The 22,365-nt window shown below is 43.7% G+C and overlaps 1 protein-coding gene across 3 annotated transcripts in view; it reads left to right on the plus strand.

Annotated features, from left to right (window-relative positions):
• Positions 1-22,365, plus strand: part of LNPK (lunapark, ER junction formation factor) — a 92,864-nt gene that overhangs the window by 29,796 nt on the left and 40,703 nt on the right. For 2 of the 3 annotated variants that reach the window (XM_040439760.1, XM_040439759.1), the window contains exons 2-5: positions 15,212-15,266; positions 18,351-18,392; positions 20,221-20,408; positions 22,067-22,125. In XM_040439760.1, coding sequence (XP_040295694.1) covers positions 15,240-15,266; positions 18,351-18,392; positions 20,221-20,408; positions 22,067-22,125 — 316 coding nt within the window. In that variant the 5' untranslated portion in view covers positions 15,212-15,239. Of the gene's footprint in view, positions 1-10,767; positions 10,829-15,211; positions 15,267-18,350; positions 18,393-20,220; positions 20,409-22,066; positions 22,126-22,365 lie in introns of all 3 variants that reach the window. The other variant, XM_040439761.1, reaches the window with a different exon arrangement.

The following is a 22,365-nucleotide window of genomic DNA, read 5'->3' on the forward strand; positions in this document are numbered from 1 at the left end:
GACATACTCCATCCTGTTATCGGTCATACCCCGAGAGCTAAGAGATCTAGAGAGGTCTTAGATTCTGACTCAGGATATGGAGGTACAATATACTCAGTCGGCCGATGGGTATGAAGAAGAATTAGTTTCTTTAACCTCCACATCATATGATGAGCAGTGGAAATACTCCTCATCAGATGATATGGACTCTCTTCTTACTTCCGTTCGGGAAACTATGGACATAGAAGACGAACAACAAAAAAAGATCTGTTCAGGACGAAATGTTTGCAGGATTAATAGCAAAAAAAAGAGAGATTTTCCCTGTAAATTCTAGTCTAAGACTACATGCACACAGCCGTATGTGTTTTGCGGTCCGCAAAAAAAGGATGCTATCCGTATGCCATCCGTTGTGTTTTTTTTTTCTTTTTTGCGCATCCATTGTAACAATGCCCATCCTTGTCCGCAAAACGGCCAAGAATAGGACATGTTCTATTTTTTATTTTTTTTTGCGGGGCTACGGAACGGACATACTGTTGTTTTTTTTTTTTTTTTTTTTCGCAGACCCTCTTTATTCCTAGAGAATTAAAGAATCGCCTAGCCTTTGATAGAGGAGACAAAATTGTTGGAGGAAATCTCAAAAATAGATACTCCTGTGGCCAGGGTGGTTAGAAAAACGGCTATTCCCTTTTGAAGATTCATCTCAGCTAAAAGAACCAGTGGATCGTAAGTCAGACGGTCTCTTTAGAAAAACGTGGGAGACATCAGCAGCCTTAGTCTCGACTAACATTGCCGCTACCTGGGTGGCAAGGTCCATGCTTTTGTGGTTGTCCCAGTTGGAAAACCATTTAAAAACTCAGAGGGAGGATGTACTGGAATCTATTCCTCTCCTAAAAATGGCATCTGCATTTGTAGCAGATTCATCGGCAGAGCCAGTCAGGTTTGTGGCAAAAAACGGAGCACTTCTGAACATGGCAAGAAAAGCCTTATGGTTAAAAAATTGGTTGGGCGACCTAGCGTCTAAAAATAAATTATGCACGATTCCTTTATCAGGGTCTTATCTTTTCGGCCCGGTATTAGATGATATCCTTGAAAAAGCCTCAGACAAAAAGAGTCTTTCTGTAAGGAAAGCCCAAGAAAACTTTTTTTCATAAAAAGTTCCCGCAAAAAAATCAGACATACAAAGACAAGGGAAAATCGGGAAGATGTGCCTATCAGAAAGGAGGACAAGGCAGTAAGGTTTTTACTTAACCCGAACACCTTCCAGAACAAACAATGAAGCCAGGCCGGTGGGAGGAAGACTAAAATTCATTCTCCCAGTATGGCACCAGATAACTCAAATCATACATGAAGGCTACAGAATAGAATATTTGTCAGTTCCTCAACAAAAATATGTGCTGACTCTGTACTAGGAAAATACAACTCAAAGGAACCTGATAGAAGGCATTACAAAATTAAAAAAATCTGGGTGCGGTGATTCAGAGCCCAAAACATCAGGAGGGCAAGGGCTATTACTCAGGACTGTTTCTCGCAAGAAAGCCTAATAGTTCGTTCAGAACCATAATAAATTTGAAACCTCTGAACAGATCAATAAAATATTGACTCTTAAAGATGGGAGTCTATCAGATCGACCACACCTCCTAATTCCTCCAGGAGCGGTAATGTGCACCCTAGATCTGAAGGATGCATATTACCATGTGCCAATTCACCCAGATCACCAGAAATACTTAAGATTTGCGATAAGGGAAGAAGGCGGAGTGAATCATTATCAATTCCAATGTCTTCCATTCGGAATATCATCTGCCCCTTGGGTATTCACAAAATTAATAGATCGTGGCTTTTCTCAGGATGAAGGGAATAAAAATCGTACCATATCTGGAAGACTTTCTTCTAATTACAGGCTCAGTGCAGATGTTAATCGATCATACTCGGACTGTGATCTCTCTCCTGCAAGACCTAGGTTGGATCCTAAAAATCAGACCTGGCACCCAATACCAGGAAAATTTTCTTAGGAACTGTACTAGACTCGAGATTGCAAAAATCCATCCTCCCGGAGAAAAGGCTGCATGATCTGGAAAAAATAGAGTTTTTTCAAAAGAAATCTGTTTGTACGATCAGAGAGGCAATGAGCATCCTAGGCCTGATGACAGCTTGTATCGTGACCGTGCCATGGAGCCAGTATCACACAAGATCACTTCAGAAGATGATCCTCTCTGTTTAAGATAGGAACCATCAGTCCCTAAATCAGAAAATTCTCATAAAAGAAGACTCTCGGAAGTCTTTGGAATGGTGGAAGAACATGCACAACCTGTCAAAAGGATCGGAATATAAAGCTGGCTTATGCTTTTCCCCCCTTTTCTCTAATTCCAGCTATTCTCCGAATGATCAGGATGGGGTCATCAAAAGTGCTTATATATATTTTTGTTATAGCCCCGTTCTGGCCGAAACAAGCATGGTTTCCTGTCCTAACCTCGTTGGCCTTGGAAGATCCGATAACTCTTCCCCTGATTTGCTGTCTCAGGGTCCAATTTGGAACCCGGAAAAAGGCGGGCTAAAGTTAAGAGCGTGGCTTCTGAAAGGGACCTATTTAAAATTACAGGGGTTTTCAGACGATGTGGTATCAACCCTTAAAAAAGGCCATAAACGAGTAACCGCTGCCATCTATAATAAAATTTGGAAGAGATTCTGCTCATGGATAGCTTTGAGAAACGGAAATCCGCTGCTTCCGGGTTTGGGGGAAATCCTGAACTTTCTACAAGATGGCTTTGATAGAGGTCTTAAAAGCCCCGATAGCAGCCTTGAGCTGGTTTCTAAACTGTTCCCTGGAAGATCATAGATGGATAAGCAGGTTTATAAAAGCAACCACACAGATTAGGCCAACTCTAAAATCCTCAGTCCCACCTTGGGACCTGACAATAGAAAGGAACCCTTTGAGCCTATGCAAGATAGCGCTTTGAAACATCTATCCCCCCAAAAAAAGGTCTTCCTAGTGGCGATTACATTGGCCCTTTTAGGTTAGGTGAAATTCAAGCTTTAACCACCCGAGAACCTTACCTGAAAATTTTAGAGGACCGGGTCATTCTTAGACTAAATCCAACCTTCTTACCAAAGGTCGTTTCTACATTCAAGTTAAATCAGGAAATTATACTGCCTACCTTTTTGTGCGGATCCCAAAAATGACAGGGAAAAAAAGCTTCCACTTGTTAGATGTAAGACGTTCTCCTCTTATCTATTTAGAAGCTACCAGTGGATTTAGACGGGACTCTAATCTGTTCATGCAATTTGCCGGCCGGAACAAGGGCAAGAAAACTTCAAAGACAACGTTAGCCAGGTGGATAAAATCGGCAATTAGGGACTCCTACCAGCTGCAGTGAATATCCTGTTCTCAGGATATCGGAGCCCATTCCACCAGAGCAGTTGCAGCTTCATGGGCAGAACACACAGAAGCTTCTATTGACCAGATTTGCAAGGCGGCTACATGGTCAAATTCTCATACCCTTTGCAAACACTATAGATTAGATATTGCAGGAAACCATGACCAGAGGTTTGGACGGAAAGTTCTCCAAGCCGTGGTCCCTCCCTAGGTCTGTATTAATCTGGTATTACTCCATGTGGTGCTGTCACGCAGGACGTCCTGGAAAGTAAGAATTAGTCTTACCGTAATTGTATTTCCAGGAGTGTGACATGACAGCACCCGGAGTTCCCTCCCTATTTATCCCTTAAGTTTATTGTTCTACTATTATTTTGTTCAAGGGGTTACTGTAAGATTATTGGGTGATAATTTAGAAAACACGTGTGTGTGTGGGGTGGTGGGAACTATTAACCTCTGTTTCCTGTCCCAATGGTGGGCGGGGAGACATCCTCCATGTGGTGCTGTCATGTTGGACTCCTGCAAATACTATTACCAGTAAGACTAATTCTTACTTTTAGTGAGCTCACCTCCCAAAAACCATTTTCTTGTATAAAAATAAATAAATTTTAATTTTTCATTTTCACACCCAAGTATTCAAAATTCAATGAAACACCTGTTGTGCTCGCTACACCCCTTAAAAATTTCTTGGGTGGTGTAGTTTACAAAATGTCACTCTTAGTTGTTTTTTTTTTTTTTTACTGTGGGGTTGCCTCTTGAAATGCAACATGGTGCCCAAAGACCATTCCAGCAAAATCTGCCCTCCAAAAACCATATGGCGGTCCTTGCCTTCTGTGCCTTGCCGTGTGCCCAAACAGCGGTATACGACCACATATTGGTTGTTTCTGTAAACCGCAGAATGAAGGTAATAAATATTGAGGTTTGTTTTGTTGTTAACCCTTGATGTGTTCCAGGAAAAAAAAAATATTAAAAACCACTGCTCCAAGGTGGGAGGGTTAGTGCTCAACCACTAAAGAGGAATCAGTAGTCTGGCAGCTTGGATAAGCATAGTGGGCAGATCTGCAGATGAAGGATGCCAACAATCAGAAGAGAGCCACAAGAGCACCGATCGAGGTGATAGTTTGATAGAGGTTTTACAGATCTCATTGACCTTCAGCTCTGCCTGATTCCAAAATGTGTAAAGCCTGGGACACGACCACAAAATATGGACTAACGTACCACTGTGTTGTTTGCATCTCCAAAACCGGTTTTAGAAATGTTGTTAACCCAAAAAAGGGTTACTTGAATCTGACACGTGTTGAATAGTTTGAGGGGTGTCATTTCTAAAATGGGGTTATTTTATGAGTTGGTTCTATTGTAGAACCATAAAGTGACTTCAGAACTGGTCCTTAAGAAAATTTCCAGTCAACTTTTTTTAAACAGTTTCACAAATTGCTTCTAAAATTCTAAACCTTCTAGCATCCCAATAAAATTACATTACTAAAATGATGCCAACATAAAGTAGACATATGGGGAATGTTAAATATTTTATGAGGCATCACTATCTGTCTTAAGAGTTTCAAATTTAGAAAACAGTGATTTTTTTTTTTTCTTTCACATTTTCGGTAACTTTTGGATTTTTTTTTAAAAATAAATAAAGGTAAAACGTATTGACTCAAATTTTTCATCAACATAAAGTACAATGTGTCATGAGAAAACAATCTCTGAATGGCTTGGATAAGTGAAACCGTTCCAAAGTTATTACCACATAAAGTGATACATGTCAGATTTTCTAAATTAGTTCTGGTCAGGAAGGGGGCAAATGGCCCAGTCTAGAAGTGGTTAACCCCCACTGTCCCTAAGAAATGGGATCTGCAAGACTTTGACCATATTGCTATAAGGCTAGATGTTTTAAAGGGGATTCCTGGGGTTACTATTGCTTTTAACAGATACTCTTGTAGTTGCTTACCTTGTGTACATGTTTCCCAAGCCTTTACTTTTCCAATTTGGACTCTCCTAACCTGTTTTTACCATGTAAACAGATCCTTGTTTCCATCCTGTCTGTAGCACTTCTTGTATCCAACCAAGCCCATAATGCACTTCTCTCTTTCTCTCTGACCATAACCACACCCAGCTAGTTCATAGCTCCTCCCACCCAGCCAGTTACCGACCCTCCCCTATCACTGCCCCGGTCACTGCTTTATAAGAAATAAGAGCTGCATGGACATGGCCGTCTGTTTTTCCTACCAGAGACATGTGCCATATTCGCAGGATATTTAATGAAGGTCTGATATTTCCAAAAGTTTTAATTTTTGCACCTCATCTGAATGGGCTTGCTGAAATCCATTCACATGCTGCAGGAGCAAACTAATTCTGTTGTGGACAACCCCTTTAATGCCCAGCATGTTGGATCTAAATGTATGGACTTGTACTATACCTTACATGGATCTCTCCATTCATTGCTCAAGTTACTTTGCTAGATTGTCTTCACCCTGGCAGCTCGGGGAGTGTGCCCTTTCTGCTGCAGCTCTCTCCCTGTAACTGTCTTCTAACAGTTGGGATGAATAAAGGGAGTCTTTAACCTGTTTAGGAACGAAGACGTGAACTCAGCCTAAGGTGTCAGAATCTAAACAGTGCAAAAAGGAGCCGATCACAAGGTGTCCTGCTGCCTGGGCCTCGGCAGTCATGGAATCTAAGCATTACAGAGCTCCCATTGAAATCTATGGGCTGTCTGTGTCTAATGCGCGGTCATTACAAGTCCTCCAAAGCATGATTTGCTCTTTGATATTGCTCTTGTATGTGACTGCGGCCAGTTATAGAAAATATACATAAAGATAGGACTCTCACCACTTTTCTTACACTTTCCAAAGTATCCTCTCCCCGTGGCTGGAGCTTTGTACAATCAAACAATTTTTTTATTTCATTTTCCAAGTAAAATCAAATTTACAGTAGTGGTTCACCCATAACCCTCACGTTTCGGACTCTTTACGAAGTCCTTGTTCACGATTGTTTCTCAATACATGTACAAACTATTTGACAGCAAAACTGAACACCCATGTACTGGACCCATCCCTCTTCAGGGTGCAAAGGAAAAACTGGTCAGGATTCATGATTGAAAATAAAATATAAATCTAATATAAATAAGTTTATAGAGGGTTGTCATACACTTGAAACCCATGGACTCTGCAATTCTACATGTACTTTTATAGTGACCTGTTTGGTTGAGCGAGCGCACTTTGCTATTTTCGAACTCTCATTGCGGTTAATGAAGGGTGGCAGTGCCTGCATGGTGTGCTCACCTTCTCTTTGGGGGGCCTGTTCTGGGGATAAGGTGGGACCTGCACCTATCTGACATTTATGGCATATACTAGTGCAGTGGTGGTGAACCTATATGCATGGGTGCCAGAGGCGGCACTTAGAACCCTCTTCTCCATCTAAATTTAACTTCAATATCGCCTAGCTCTCCAGTACCAGACAATGCCCATGGGCAGGAGTGCCGCTGTTTGTGGCATGTTTTTTAATCCTGCACAACCCTTTTAAGTGAATATCCTGACTGGTCTTTAGGCTGCTATATACCTTAAAGGAGTTTTCGGTTTAAGAGGAAGTCGGACAAATCAAGGGATGAACCTGTAATAAAGAATAGATGATGACTTACCTAGCAGATCCTGTACTGACAATTTGGTTCTCCCAGACTTTGTTTTTTCAGCAGCAGTGGTGATGTCATGTCGACAGCACATGACCTTTTTTGCCAATCACTGGAAGTGTGCTGCTGAGGCCAGTGATTGACTGCAGTGGTCACATGTTTTCGGTGTGAGGTCATTGCTGCTGCTAGGAAAACAAGGCCCAGCTGGGAGATCTGCTAGGTAAGGCTACTTTTACACCAGCGTTTTCCCTTTTCCGTTATTGCGATCCATCTTACGGTCTCAATAGCGGGGGGAAAACGCTGAACTGAAGGGAATGGACTGCACCAGAATGCATTTGTGGGGTGCTAGGAGATCCCTTACAGCATTCCGCTCCATTTCATTGCGTTCCCCTGACGCGCGCACACAAGCAGCGTTTTTAAGTGCGTCCTGGGGTGCGGGGCAAGACAGATCCGTCATGACTCACAATGTAAGTCAATTGAGGTGGATCCTTTTTCTCTGACAAAAGAAAACGTTACTCTATTCCCCCCCCCCCCCCCCCATTGACTTATAATGGTTTTAGAGACTGATCCGTCATGGCTATTTTAGAGATAATACAACCGGATCTGGTACGGATGCAGACTGTTGTATTATCATGACGGAAGAGTTTTTGCTGATCCATGACTGATCCAGAAAAAAAATGCAGATGTGAAAGTAGCCTTAGTGATCATTTATTTTTTATTACAGGGTTGTCCAGTGTGCTCTTGAGACCGGACAACCCATTTAAGATCCATTTTCCGCCTACCAATAATCAGGCCAATTATCGGGGATAAGCAATTGTAGAAATGCTCGTTTCCAATAATCTGTCTGTGTAAAAAGTGCCAGTGATCACCAGATAAATGAGCATTTTCTCGTTAATCAGGTGATCATGTCATTCAGACAGCACCTAAAATAATTTTGTGCTGTGTAAATAGGGATCTGCTGACCGGGGACAAGCGATTGATGCAGCGGAGACGATTGCTTCATGTAAATGCAGGAGGAGAAAGAGACAGCGCCCAATTTGATAAGGATGAAATAAAGATGTAATAAGATGTGATGCACTTCCTGATTCATGGTTGTGACATCATGCCACATGGGTATAAGTTTGTGCACTATTGTATGTATGCTTGAGGTCTGCTAAGTCTACTTTCACACTAGAGTTTTTGGTGGATCCGTCATGGATCTGCAAAAACGGATCCGTTACAATAATTCAACCGCATGCATGCGATATGAACGGATCCGTTTGTATTATCTGTAACATAGCCAAGACGGATCAGTCATGAACTCCATTAAAAGTCTATAGAGGACAGATCCGTTTTCTATTGTGCCAGAGAAAACTGATCCGTCCTCATTGACTTACATTGTGTGTCAGAACGGTTCAGTTTGGCTCAGTTTCGTCAGACGGACACCAAAACGCTGCAGGCAGAGTTTTTGGTGTCCGCATCCAAAGCGGAATGGGGACGGAACGGAGGCAAACTGATGCATTCTGAGCGGATCCTTTTCCATTCAGAATGCATTAGGGCAAAACTGATCCGTTTTGGACCGATTGTGAGAGCCCTGAACGGATCTCACAAACAGAAAGCCAAAACGCGAGTGTGAAAGTAGCCTTGGGTATGGCCGCAACGTCGCCAGGACCTGGATTGCTACTATATGGATTAAAAGAACATTGCTTTATTTCACCATTATTAAACTGGGTGCTGCCTCTTTTTCTTTTCTTGGATCTATTCAAGGAGCTACAGTCCACATGGCTCCATTGGGGCGTGCACCTACTTTCTCTTGTTTTTGGACTTGCCAGTTGGTACTGTATACCTTTTTTCTTCTTCTTGTGTATGTAAATGCACCCTCCCAGTGGTCTCCTCAGGCTCCTACAGCAGGTACCAGGCAGCGCTAATGTTTCAGACGTTAGTTCATCTTCTTGTCAACTTGTGCGCTCGTTATTTCAGGGAATTTTGAAATCTACTGAAAGAGAAGAAAAACTCCAAGTCCTGTTAATACATCTTGTCATGAGATTAAAATGTGGAGAAAGTGTTTCTCATTATTATGGCTCAAAGACAGTTCTTTTACATTTGGACATGTTTTCTAAGTGCTGTGACGGATAGTGGACAACTCTTAATAAGCGGTTTGTTAACAAATCTGGGTGTAAAAGGATATTCCTTCACCAGTAGTTGACATAATTAAAAGGCATTTCTAACCACAAATCTTTGCTTTGCTATAACAGGCTGTCTGCTTTTGGACATTGTCTTAGCACTTTCTGTTTTGGGGAAAAGTGCTATGTCAAGAGTTGTTGAAGAACTCTTGGACTCTGTTCATAGTGACATTTTTTTATTTTTTTATTTTTCTCATCTGGATTGTTGCCCCTGACCGGCACTATAGTATGGTCTATTCTACACAGAAAAAAAAGTACAAATAGAAACCTGACAGATCCCATTATAAGTCACTGGGATCCGTCATTTCTGGTGTGATGTGTTGATCATGGGAACCATGATGCCATAGTCGGCAAAGGCTTTTCTGAGATATTTTTATCCTCTGGATAGGTCATCAGTATCTGATCAGTGCCGGTCCAACACTTTTGACCTGTTTGAGAATGCACTGGCGCTCGCAGTAGTGCCGCGGCGTACATTGTATAGCGGCTGTGCTTGGTATGGCAGCTCAGCCCCATTCACTTTAATGAGGCCGATCTACGCCTAGGCCATGTGATTGATGAACGTGACTTCACATGGCCTAGGGAAAGCTGCGAGCGCTGGTGCCTTCTCAAGCAGCTGATTGGTGGGGGTCCGATACTCGGGACCCCTGCCAATCAGTTCTGATGGACCTACCCAGAGGATAATTCATCAGTAAAAATATCTTGAAAAACCCGGCTTTTTCAAAGGCTACATGCACACGACCGTATGTGTTTTGCGGTCCGCAAATTGCAGATACACAAAAAAAAACTGTGGCTTTTTTTTTTTTTTTTTTTGCGGATCCATTGTAACAATGCCTAAAACGGACAAGAATAGGACATGTTCTATTTTTTTTTTTTGCAGGGCTACGGAGCGGACATACTGATGTGGACAGCACACGGTATGCTGTCCGCATTTTTTGCGGACCCTTTGAAATGAATGGGTCCGCGTCCTAGCTGCAAAAAAAACAGAACAGACATGGAAACCAAATATGTTCGTTTGCATGTAGCCAAAGGTTGTTACGTTTGTCATCACTTTGTGGCTTTGGTGGACTAGAAATAATTTTTTCCATAAACGGCATGGGTGACCACTTCTATAGGACTGCCAAGTTACAGCGCTGGCACATCGGTCAGTCCCAAAGATGTGAATACAGCAGTGGTTACACATGCATACCACCACTCCATTCACACTGAGCTCTCGGGGATAACTGTCCTTGTGATCATTGGGGTTCCCAGCAGTTTAGTGCTAAATGGATACATTGGGGTGGATGGCGTAGACTTACAGGCAGTCTAGACCTCCACCAGGTTTATCACAGGGGCTCGGGCTGGATGCAGGGATAGGCACTTCTGTCTAACTTCTATATCCCTTTCAGACTAGGTGCAGAAACTTCCTCCAAATTGTGCCACTTAGTGTAATTTACATCAAAATGTAGGTGCACTTTATTAACTGTGGACCACTGTTCATTGTCTTATGACTTATTGCTGTTTGTGTGGCTGAACTCTACTTTCTATAGCCGTGTAGATGTATGAATGTGCAGAATAAATGATTTGATGCTCTAGTTGACAATTCTAATTTTGTATAAATATTTGTCCTTGTGATTTTAATTTTCTTTATTTTCAATCAGTATTTTTGGTGGAATGTATATCTCTGCTTTTTCTACATTCTGTGAACCGCTATTGGTACAGGTAGGAGGTGTTCTCAGTGATAGCCTCGTGTGTGTACAGAGATGGCTGTCGGTCACTGGTAATTCCTCCTCCCTGTACTGATAGCACTTCATAGGACTGCAGGCGTCAATTTATAAATTACAAGTTTTACTGAATCTTTTCTCACATAAATGTCTTCAATCTGCTCCGCTTTTCCTGCTCTATAACATGGCGCTTTCCGATTGCATTGCATTTTTTGGTGACCGGTTCTCTTTAAACAAAAATGAAACTGTAGGCATAATGGTGGAATTTATCAGCCCGGCACTCCTGAATTCTGGCTGCAAAAATTTAGAGAATTATTGCAGTATTTATTTATTCTTATTTTATACATCACTCACTCCAGTGGGTGGAAACTGGGCATGATTAGCCTGTTGAGTTGATTTTAAAGGAATATTCAGTTTTTTGCAAGTTATCCTTTATCCTCAGGGTAGGGGCTAACTGTTAGATCCATGGGGGTCCTACCCATGGGACCCCCAACGATCATGAGAAGGGGGGCCCAGTAGGGGTGGGCCATATAGGCGATATAAATTTGTGCCACGATATGGATTTTGTGCGGTAGTGAATGATCGTGCTCTCGGCACGCACCATGGTTTCCTGAGCCGACACAGTGGAGAAGGAGGGAGTCCCTCCCTCCCCACTGTGCGCGGCTGCCGCTGGCCACCAATAAGAACAGAATAGGAGGAGGAGGGGAGGGACTGTGGCCACTGCGCCACCAATGAATGCCTGAATACCAACGTAGCGTTCATGTGCCGGCCATATCCCGCCCCCTATGACTGCACGCTGCGATCCGCCGCAATTAACCCCTCCGTTGAAGGGTTAATCGCGCGGATCACAGCGTCCTGCCAGAGGTCGGGTGCCGGGAATGTTCTTCAGTCTCTGCATTGGTGGCAGTGGGCAGTTCCGATCGGAGTCCCAGCAGTGTAATGCTGGGGCTCTGATCGGTTACCATGGCAGCCAGGAGTCACGCTACTGAAGTCCTGGCTGCCATGGTATGTTAGTGAGCAGCATTATACTCACGTGCGCCGTGGCCGCCGGTCGCTCCTTCTTCTGTCTGTGCGGCGCATTGCTAATGCTTATAGCATTAGCAATGCGCCGCACAGACCTATGAGAAGGAGCGCCCGGCGGCCACGGCGCATGTGAGTATAATGCTGCTCACTAACATACCATGGCAGCCAGGACTTCAGTAGCGTGACTCCTGGCTGCCATGGTAACCGATCGGAGCCCCAGCATTACAATGCTGGGACTCCGATCGGAACTGCCCACTGCCACCAATGATGGGGGGGGGGGGGGAGGAGAAGGGGGACCCTGTGGCCACTGCCACCAATGATTAATACTGGGAGGGAGAGGGCTGATAAGAGGGAGAGGCTGGGGGGCACATGAGAGGCTGGGGCAGTGCTCCAGACTAAAAAAAATACCTAGTAGCCATTGGCTCCTGAACTGAAAAATTTAGGAGCCAAATCAAATTTTTAGTCGCCAAATCGAAACCGAATCAAAATTTTGGTATCGTGACAATGCTACGCCGATCAGATCGGCGTAGGGTTGTTTTGATACCAAAATTTTGATTCGCTTTCGTCACCATAAAAAAGTATTGCAATACTCAATACCGCGAAAAAAAAAAAAAAAAAAAACACCAAAACCGCGTGCATTTCGCATTTTATGAAACATTCGGCCCATAATAGAACAGTCCTATCCTATTTTTTGGGGTGACAAGGTGACAAAAAAATGGCGAATGCTCACCGCATAGATATTTTTAAATAATTTAATAGTTTGGACAGCGCTTTGTAATATGTTTATTTATTTATTGTTTATATGTAAAATTGGTAAAGGGTGGATTTAAACTTAATATTTTAGGCTACTTTCACACTAGCGTTTTTCTTTTCTGGCACTGAGTTCCGTCCTAGGGGCTCTATACCAGAAAAGAACTGATCAGGCATATCCCCATGCATTCTGAATGGAGAGCAATCCGTTCAGGATGTCTTCAGTTCAGTCATTTTGACTGATCAGGCAAAAGATAAAACCGCAGCATGCTACGGTTTTATCTCTGGCGAAAAAAACTGAAGATTTGCCTGAATGCTGGATCCAGCATTTTTCCCCATAGGAATGTATTAGTGCCAGATCCGGCATTCAAAATACCGGAATGCACCCGCACTAAATCCGGACCCATTCTCTTCTATGGGGCTGTGCACATGAGCGGTGATTTTCACGCATCACTTGTGCGTTGCGTGAAAATCGCAGCATGCTCTATGATGTGCGTTTTTCACGCAACGCAGGCCCCATAGAAGTTAATGGGGCTGCGTGAAAATCGCAAGCAAGTGCGGATGAGGTGCGATTTTCACGCATGGTTGCTAGGATGAAAGTCTATTCACTGTGTTATTTTCCCTTATAACATGGTTATAAGGGAAAGTAATAGCATTCTGAATACAGAATGCTTAGTAGAAGGTCAATATAATAAACATTGGTGGCGCAGTGCGCCCCCCCCAACACCCCAGTATGATAAACATTGGTGGCACAGTGCGCCCCCCCAATATAATAAACATTGGTGGCACAGTGCGCCCCCCCCCCCCTCAATATAATAAACATTGGTGGCGCAGTGGGCAGTGCCAATGAGGGTTAAAAAATTATTAACTCACCTCCTCCAATTGATCGTCTCCTGTTCTTTCTTCAGGACCTGTCAAAGGACCTGTGGTGACATCACTGTGCTCATCACCTGATCCATCACCATGGTAATGGACCATGTGATGAGCTCAGTGACGTCACCACAGGTCCTGAAGAAAGAACAGGAGACCGGCAGCCGCGATCAACTGGAGGAGGTGAGTTAATTTTTTTAATTATTTTTTAACCCTCATTGGCACTTCCCACTGTGCCACCAATGTTTCTTATACAAATACAGGAGGCGGGTGCTGGAATCAAATAGCCGGCACCCGACCTTTGTAACAGGGAGCTGCGATCAGCGGCAGTTAACCCCTCAGGTACCGCACCTGAAGGGTTAACTCAACTGCAGCTGATCGCAGCTCCCTGTCACAAAGGTTGGGTGTCGGCTATTTGATTCCGGCACCCGCCTCCTGTATTTGTATTACAGGTCAGTTTTCTTCATTGGTGGCGCAGTGGCCACAGCCCCTCCCCTCCTCCTCCTCCTGCCTCTTCTTATTGGCAGCGGCGGGGGCAGCAGCACAGCGGGGAGGGAGAGACTCCTTCTCCACTGCGCTGCTGAGAAGAACATCGGCGGCGGGGCAGAGAACTATCGGCTCCTGTGCCCGCCGCTGTATTCAACTGCAGAGCTGCAGCGGCGGGTCTAGTCGCAAATGGCGACAAGACTAAAAAGTCTTGTCGCTATTTGTAAATTCTAAGTCGCATTGGCGACCATTTTGGTCGCCATCTGGAGCCCTGTGGGGGGCACATGAGAGGCTGGCTGCCATGGTCAGCTCCCTGCTGTTGTGTGCACAGGGCAGCAGGGAGAGTGTAAAGTCCTCTTCACCCTAATAGAACTCTATTAGGGTGAATATGACAAGGGTTATAGCCCTTAAGGAGGCTAATGGTTATTAAATAAAAAGTTTAAACCCCCCCCCCCCCCCAATATAGAAAACAATATATCGCAATATATATCGCATATCGCACATGCTTAAAATTATATTGCAATATAGATTTTTGGCCATATCGCCCACCCCTAGGGCCCAGTACCCCCTGCACCCCCCGTCCCAAAAAGAACACAGCAGCCAGTCACACATGCGCGTGGCAGCTTTATTTATTTCTATGGGAGTTCCAGAGATAGCGTACCGCGCTCACCTATTTAATGAATTCCCATAGACATTAATGGAGCTGCCACACGCATGCCTGACCAGACGCTCCATTCATTTAGCGGTAGGACCCCCACTGATCTAATAGCTATCGCCTCTCCCCTGGATAGGGGATAACTTATAACAACCAGGATACTTGTTCATTCCAGATTTATGAGCTGTGACTTTTTAAAAAGTTAAAGATTTTTTGCAATCTTCCTCCAGTAATGGAGAGATGTAGAAAGTGGACTAACATCTCAAGATAGAATTGTAAGATTCACCAGACGTTGTACGATACATCATACACTTGTTACACATTCCTGCAACGCAGACTTAAAAAATCCCCCCCCCCCCGTGATCAATGTCACCAATATGTTTAAATTTATAAACTTTTAAACCATCTTTTAAAGATTTTTGCCATATGTTGTCTGTCTGAGTACAGCGCCTCTGTTTCTGTTATTTGTTGCTTTTATATCGGGCATTATATAACAGCAATCCGATCGGCAGGTTCCATTGATCGACATGATTAGTTCTCACATACACTGTGTACTTTGTACTTTGTTTTAATTTTGGACACAATTCTCCTTTTTAGGTTGTGAAGAATAATCATCAGCTACCTAATGGGGGTGCTCCTTTCCAGATGGAAGGTTTGTATGTCAGAACAATTAAAGGGATTGTCCAGGAGTATACCATGCTTAGGTAACATGCATGATCTGACATCAAACATGTACAGTGCACATGTTGCAGAAGGAGGAGGGAGTCGGGAGACTACTGTATCCTTTACCCATGAACTGAAGTAATGATTGGACACCGGGCGCTAGCAGCGTTTGCTTCTTATGCCCCCGAGTGAAGAGTCCATGCAGATGTGGAACATAGTAGTGGAGCAGTTACAGTTTCAATAAATCTAGCCCAGTGCACATAAGATGTCTGCCTTATTTCTATCATTCAGATGCTAAAATAGTTTTTCGGTGGTCTGTAATTTGAGTACCTGTGCTATTTATGAAGCTACAAGATATAGGATTGACTATGAAAAGAAAGAAATCGGAGTCCATCAGCAAAGCCATAAACAGATTTCTAAAGGAGCATGTTCATGTGGGAGAAAATAGTTTCGCCCAGGGATTTACTTGCTTTTAGTCCGGCTCCCACAGCGCACGAGATGTTACACTGGCTTGTCTAACATGAGTACTCTACTGACTGATAAAAAGGGCCTCCTGCATTCTGTTTAGGGCTCATTCACACGACCGTATGAACGGATCCGCACCCGTTCTGCAATTTTTGCGGAAGGTCTGCGGATCCATTCATTTCTATGGGCCCTCAAAAGATGCGGACAGCACACCGTGTGATGTCCGCATCCGTTATTCCGTACCGCTGCTCCGCAGAAAAGATAGAACATGTCCTATTCTTGTCCGCGGACAAGAATAGGCATTTTCTATTATGGTTGCAGCCATGTGCGGTCCGCAAATTGCGGACCGCAAATGGCCGGTATCCGTGTTTTGAGGATCCGCAAAGCACAACGGCCGTCTGAATGGGCCCTTAAAGGGATTCTGTCATGACATTTAAGGCCTATAACCTAAACTTATGGCCAGGTCCGTACTAATAACCTGAATCCGAAACTGTCCTTAAATCTGCCTGTGGCTCTATTAGCACATAAAACAGGTTTTTATAACCTGTCATTCACCTACCTAAGGTGCCCAAGGGGACGTCACTTCATACAGTGTGCCTGGCTGCACCCATCTCCGTCTTGTGCCCAGCGCCGCCTTCCCTGTCTATAGTGCCGCCTTCCTCACCTCAGCCCCGCCTCCGCAATCGTCCGGTCCCTCTGCCAGATCCCGTGCGTGCACACTAGGCATAACCTGAGGGACTGGACGATTGCGGAGGCGGCGCTGAGGTGAGGAAGGCAGAACTATAGACGGGGAAGGCGGCGCTGGGCACCAGACGGAGATGGGTGCAGCCGGGCACACTGTATGAAGAGACGTCCCCTTGGGCACCTTAGGTAGGTGAATGACAGGTTATAAAAACCTGTTTTATGTGCTAATAGAGCCACAGGCAGATTTAAGGACCGTTTCGGATTCAGGTTATTAGTACGGACCTGGCCATATGTTTAGGTTATAGGCCTAAAATGTCATGACAGAATCCCTTTAATGAGAGAGTGCAGGAAAATGATCTTCCTGGATCCCTCTGGCTTCCACTATAATACAGTTTCTTGGGACAATGCACTATATGTAGGAATGCAAAGTAGAAATGAGCAAATTTGATTTTAACTAATTTATTTGTCCTATTATCCAGACTTCTTCAACCCACAGGTAAAGAAGCGCCCAACTGCCGTATGATTGACAGGTGGCCGTCTCGGCAACCTCCAGCACTCCAGCTGTTCTGAAACTACGACTCCCAGAATCGTCCTTTCACTTCTATAGGAGTTAAAGGGGTTGTCTCACTTCACTAAGTTGCATTTATCATGTAGAGGAAGTTAATACAAGGCACTTACTAATGTATTGTTATTATTCATACTGCCTCCTTTGCTGGCTGGATTCATTTTTATATCGCATTGTACACTGCTCGTTTCCATGGATACAGACCACCCTGCAATCCATCAGTGGTGGTTGTGCTTGCACACTATAGGAAAAAGCATCAGCCCCTCTGGTGGCCGGGACCATGGGAGCGCACATAGGCTAGTGCTTTTTCCTATAGTGTGCAAGCATGACCACCACTGATGCAGGGTGGTCTGTAACCATGGAAACAAGCATTGTATAATGTGATAGACAAATGAATCCAGCCAGCAAAGGAAGCAATATGGATAATAACAATACATTAGTAAGTGGCTTGTATTAACTTTCCCTACATGATAAATGCCACTTACTGACGTGAGACAAACCCTTTAAAAGAACAGCGAGTAAATGTGCATTCTGGGAGTTGTAGTTTCACAGCAGCTGGAGTGCCAAAGGTTTCTGATCCCTGGTATAGGCCATAGCGCTGCAGCCTCCTCACAGCTTACCAAGCACATTGTATAGCGGCTGTGCTTTGTATTACAGCTCAGGGCCATTCACAAAACGTCTTGATAAATGACCCCCTAAGTGCCCAGCTGGGCATTTAGCTTCTTTCAAAGTGCTAAACCTTTCCCTCTTAACTGATCCCAGCCTGAAGTCCTTCTCCTTTGTATCTAATGTCGCAGCTTCCTTCTACCAAATCTTGCGCAGGTGCAGACTACTGCCTAGCCTGTGTCAGCGCGTTACAATACATACTGCGGGCATCGGCTTTACAGTACGTACTGCTCATGTGCTGTAGGGCTGCAGTCCTGCATAGGTCATCAGCGCATGTGCAGTACATACTGTGAAGCCAATGCTCCCAGTATGTATTTCATTGCGCAGGCACAGGGTGAGCGGTAGTTTGCATGAGATTTGGCAGAAAGAAACTGATATCTGATGGAGAGGGGAAGGACTTCATAGTGCTAGGGGGAGAGGCTGGGATAGATTTGGAGCGGAGGGCTTGGGCACATTGAAAGATGGTAAATGCCCAGCTTGGCACTTGCTGCCTCATTAGCATTTTAATTAGTTTATTTTATGTGCGATCGAAACCCCAAAAAGGGACAAAAGTTACATCTGTTTGTGTAGTGCAGTGCTTTGGAGTTAATTTCAGATGTGACAGTGAAGTGATAGATTCCCCTATCAATAGGTTTTGGGGTAACTTGGCGCGTTACATATAATAAATAATAAAGACCTTTTTGTCTTTAACAGGCAAAGCCTTCCACCGTTCAAGTTTTGGAGAAAATGGAAAAGGTACAAGTAGCATAATATCTACTTTCTGTTAACGTTCAGATTACTTTTAGGCAGAAATAATGTACACTGGTTTTCAATTTCTTTGGGACTTTCCTTATAGAAAAGTATCAGCATTGGGCCTCATGCACAGGACAGTGTTTTTTCACTGTCAGTGATTTGGCTTCAGTGGTCCGTGTCCGATTTTGCTTCAGTTGTGTTTCCTTGTGTCTTCCTTCTTTTTTTTTTTGTCTGACAGGGGAAAAAAAGGAAGGTTAATGAAAAGTGTAATTTTATTGCACCAAGGTCTTGTAGAAAAAAACGGACGCAGACACTGATGACATACCAGTTGTGCATCCGTTTTTTTTGACGGACCCATTGACTTGAATGGGTCCGTCCTCCGTTTTCCACTGACAAGAATAGGATAGGTTATATTTTTTTGATGGACTGGAATCACGGACGCGGAGAAAAAACGGAGGACTATCAGTTTTTTTTCACAGCTCCATAGAAATGAATGGGACCTCCGCTAAACTGTGAAAAATAACGGAACGGTCGCGGATGCACACAACGGTCTTGTGCATGAGGCCTTATGTAACTTTTTTCGTTTGGTAACTTTGGTTCAGAAAAAGTCATATTAACTGAGGATTGAACCGAACACTTACGTGATGTCCTCCTTTCCTTCTTTTCAGCTGCAGATCCATCAGTTCCCAGGCTCCTCTTCTGCCAACCAAGATGGCTGCAACGCTTCTCAGGCGGCTTAGTCCAAGACATTTCCTACTTGTCCAGCCCTGCGCTTGTATTGCCCAGCACTGTTGATGTGAGCAGTGCTGGCTAATCCTAGGGCAGGGCTGGACAAGCAGAAAGGACTTCTAAATGCACCAGATAGTCTGAGAAGCGGTGCAGCCATCTTGGGTGGCAGAAGAGGAGCCCGGGAATTGGCTGATCAGTAGGTGAAAAATACAGCGGCAAGTAAGAGTTCTGTTTGTTCCCCAGTTAATGAGAATAATTTTTCTTGAACTGGAGTTTCGCTTTAACAGATTGTTTTTCAAAACCAACCAATCAGGAGTTCTGCCCTTGTTAAGCCCCTGATTTGCTTATCTTATTGGTCAAAGCGCTCACTGTAGCTCCAGCCCTTAAGGTGGATTTAGATGGCACAATTCTGTGGCTGATTGTCAGAAAGGAAGTGTTCCTTCCGACAGTCGGCTGCTCGTTCAGTGAAGGAGATCACTGTATTTACATGCAGCAATCTCCTTCACTGTCTGAGGATAGGCAATTGCTATTGCGATCCCTCGTCCTCATACAGATTCATGGTTTCTGAGCAGCAGATCACTGTTTAGACCACACAATCTGCTGCCCAGAAGCCATGATCGGTGGTGCCTGCATGCACAACAGGATCGCTCGTTCATCGGGTGATTGGCGGCACATTTACATGGGCAGATTGTCGGGAACGGTCGTTCCCGATAATCTAGGCGATTTATTGGCTCGTGTAAATGCAGCTTTAGACCCATTCAGGGCCAAACCAAAACTTGAGACTCATTCACTTGAAAGTAAATAGAAGTATGGCAGCAGAGACACTAAAGACGTAAGATATATGTCAATGAATGTACACAGTGGAATATGTCGTAAGCTAATGCTCATTACATCCCAAAATTGGTGATAGATGCTCTAAATTGTGTAGAGGGCTACATTTATTATCAGATTACCTGACGATTGCATCCATTAAATGTTTTATTCTAGAAAAACGTGCACTTATTGGCACAGTAAGGCCAGTACATGATAGACATGTGCTTGCCATAGGTGTGAAACCTAATTCCTTGTACCACTTTTTAGATTTATTATTTAAATCTCTTAGGAAGTCCAATCGTTAGAAGAGTTTCAGGACAAGAACCAGAAGCTACGGAAGATTTGGGTTGGAAGATTACTTGTCTATTCTGCATTTTTGTATTTTCTCACCTGTTTAATAGTTTACCTATGGTACCTCCCCGATGGCTTAACAGCAAGACTGATTATAATTATTCCATTTTTGCTTTTCCCAGTAATGTAAGTATTTCACCATTTACTGGATTAGATTTTTTTCCCAAATTAGTGATCAAATCTTTTGATATGCAGTGAGTAGATGGCAGAGACGAGGCTTGTTTGTGTTTTCTATATCGAATGCAAGTCGTAGTTACTAATGCGTGTTGTGGGTTTAAGTAGTTTGTGCTTTTGCTGTTTTGTTTTTCTATTTGATTGTGAATTCATGCTCTAAGCTATAAGATAATCAAACATTATGTATAACGTACAAGTCCTGTAATATACAAGCTCTATGTGTGCAGGGAAAATGTATCAATGTTACAATGATGAGTGGTGACATTATATGAACTTCCATTAAAGGGAGTCTTTCACCTAAAATCACCATTATAGAACACTAACATCAGGATCTCCATTACATTCCCCATATTAGAATGCTACCTTTTATATTGCTGTTCATCGCCGATTTTCTCTGAAAAACACGTATTCAATGTTAATTAGCTTCTGAAGGTGCCTAGGGGGTGGCGTTCATGTGGTCGGTGCCCAGGCCGCTCTGTGCTTTTCATATGAAACCCCTCCCCTTTCACCCCTCTGGCCCATCCTAGGTTCTTCTGATTACATCCTCCTCTTAGTGATAAATCCAGCGCCAGCGGCGTTTAACAGGTTCACCGCGCCTGCGCACGTCATTCCCCATTATAGGCAGAGGCACAAGGCTGGCTAGATTGGGATGTACGGGCCGGCACATGCGCGCCTCTGCCCATAATGGGGATTTAAGTGCGCAGGCGCGGTGAACCTGCTGAACGGTGCTGGATTTCTCACGAAGAGGAGGACGTAATCAGAAGAACCTAGGGTGGGCCAGAGGGGTGAAAGGGGAGGGGTTTCGTATGAAAAGCACAGAGCGGCCTGGGCACCGACCGCATGAACGCCACCCCCTGGGCACCTTCAGGAGCTAATTAACATATTGAATACGTGTTTCTCAGAGAAAATCGGCGATGAACAGCAATATGGAAGGTAGCATTCTAATATGGGGAATGTAATGGAGATCCTGATGTTGGTGTTCTATAATGGTGATTTTAGGTGAAAGACTTCCTTTAACGAGGGCTTGCTATCACTTAAAGTGACACGCTCACAAGAATTGGCTACGTTTCTAGATTGTTTGGACGGATCCCAAGAGCCAATTACCAAATGTTCCTAGAAATTTGCTACCGATTCCTAATGTGTTTGTATCTCAGCACATCTCAGAACTACAATTCCCAGGAATTGTAGTGTAACAGCGGGTGTGCCAAAGGTTGCTGATCCCTGTCATAGAGGAAGGTCTCTCTTTCCACACTCTTCCATTAGCTAGAGTGGAGAGCAACTGCCAAGAGCGGCTCCTTTCTGGCCGGCTCGTGGCGACCATATATTTAACGATGGCCCATTCATTTGAATGTGTGCAATGTAACACTCCGTTCTATGGCTGCAGTAGGGGAAATGTGTGGCAGCTTTCCTGATCAATAACAGCTAGATCAAAGGGACATGTACATTTAGAAATAGGCATTTTTGTTTTTAACTTTTTTTTTTTTTGGGTGAATCTATTGTATATGTACTTTTACCCTTCTCTTCAGTAGTTGAATTATACCTAATTGACAGTATTATTACTTTTTCCCCATCTTTCTATCTTTTTAAATTTTTGTTAATTCTTTAAACAGAATTTGGTTTGCTAGAACACTGCTGATTATATGGTTCTCCAAGCGTACAGAAAGAAATAGTAAGTACCTCCCTTTATTTTTGTCTGCTATATTTTTGATGGGTAAAAAAAAAACTAATTGGGGGAGATTCATCAAAAACTTTTTTTGTAAAGAAAAACTAGCTTAATTGGTCATAGCAACCAATCAGATTCCATCTATCATTTTCCAAAGATGCTCTTAAAAAAAATAAAAAATAAAGTGGAATCTGGTCACAATGGCCAACTAACCAGTTATCCTTTTACACCAGTTTTGATAAATCT

Source organism: Bufo bufo, chromosome 7 (genome assembly GCF_905171765.1).
Source record: "Bufo bufo chromosome 7, aBufBuf1.1, whole genome shotgun sequence".
Taxonomy (NCBI): domain Eukaryota; kingdom Metazoa; phylum Chordata; class Amphibia; order Anura; family Bufonidae; genus Bufo; species Bufo bufo.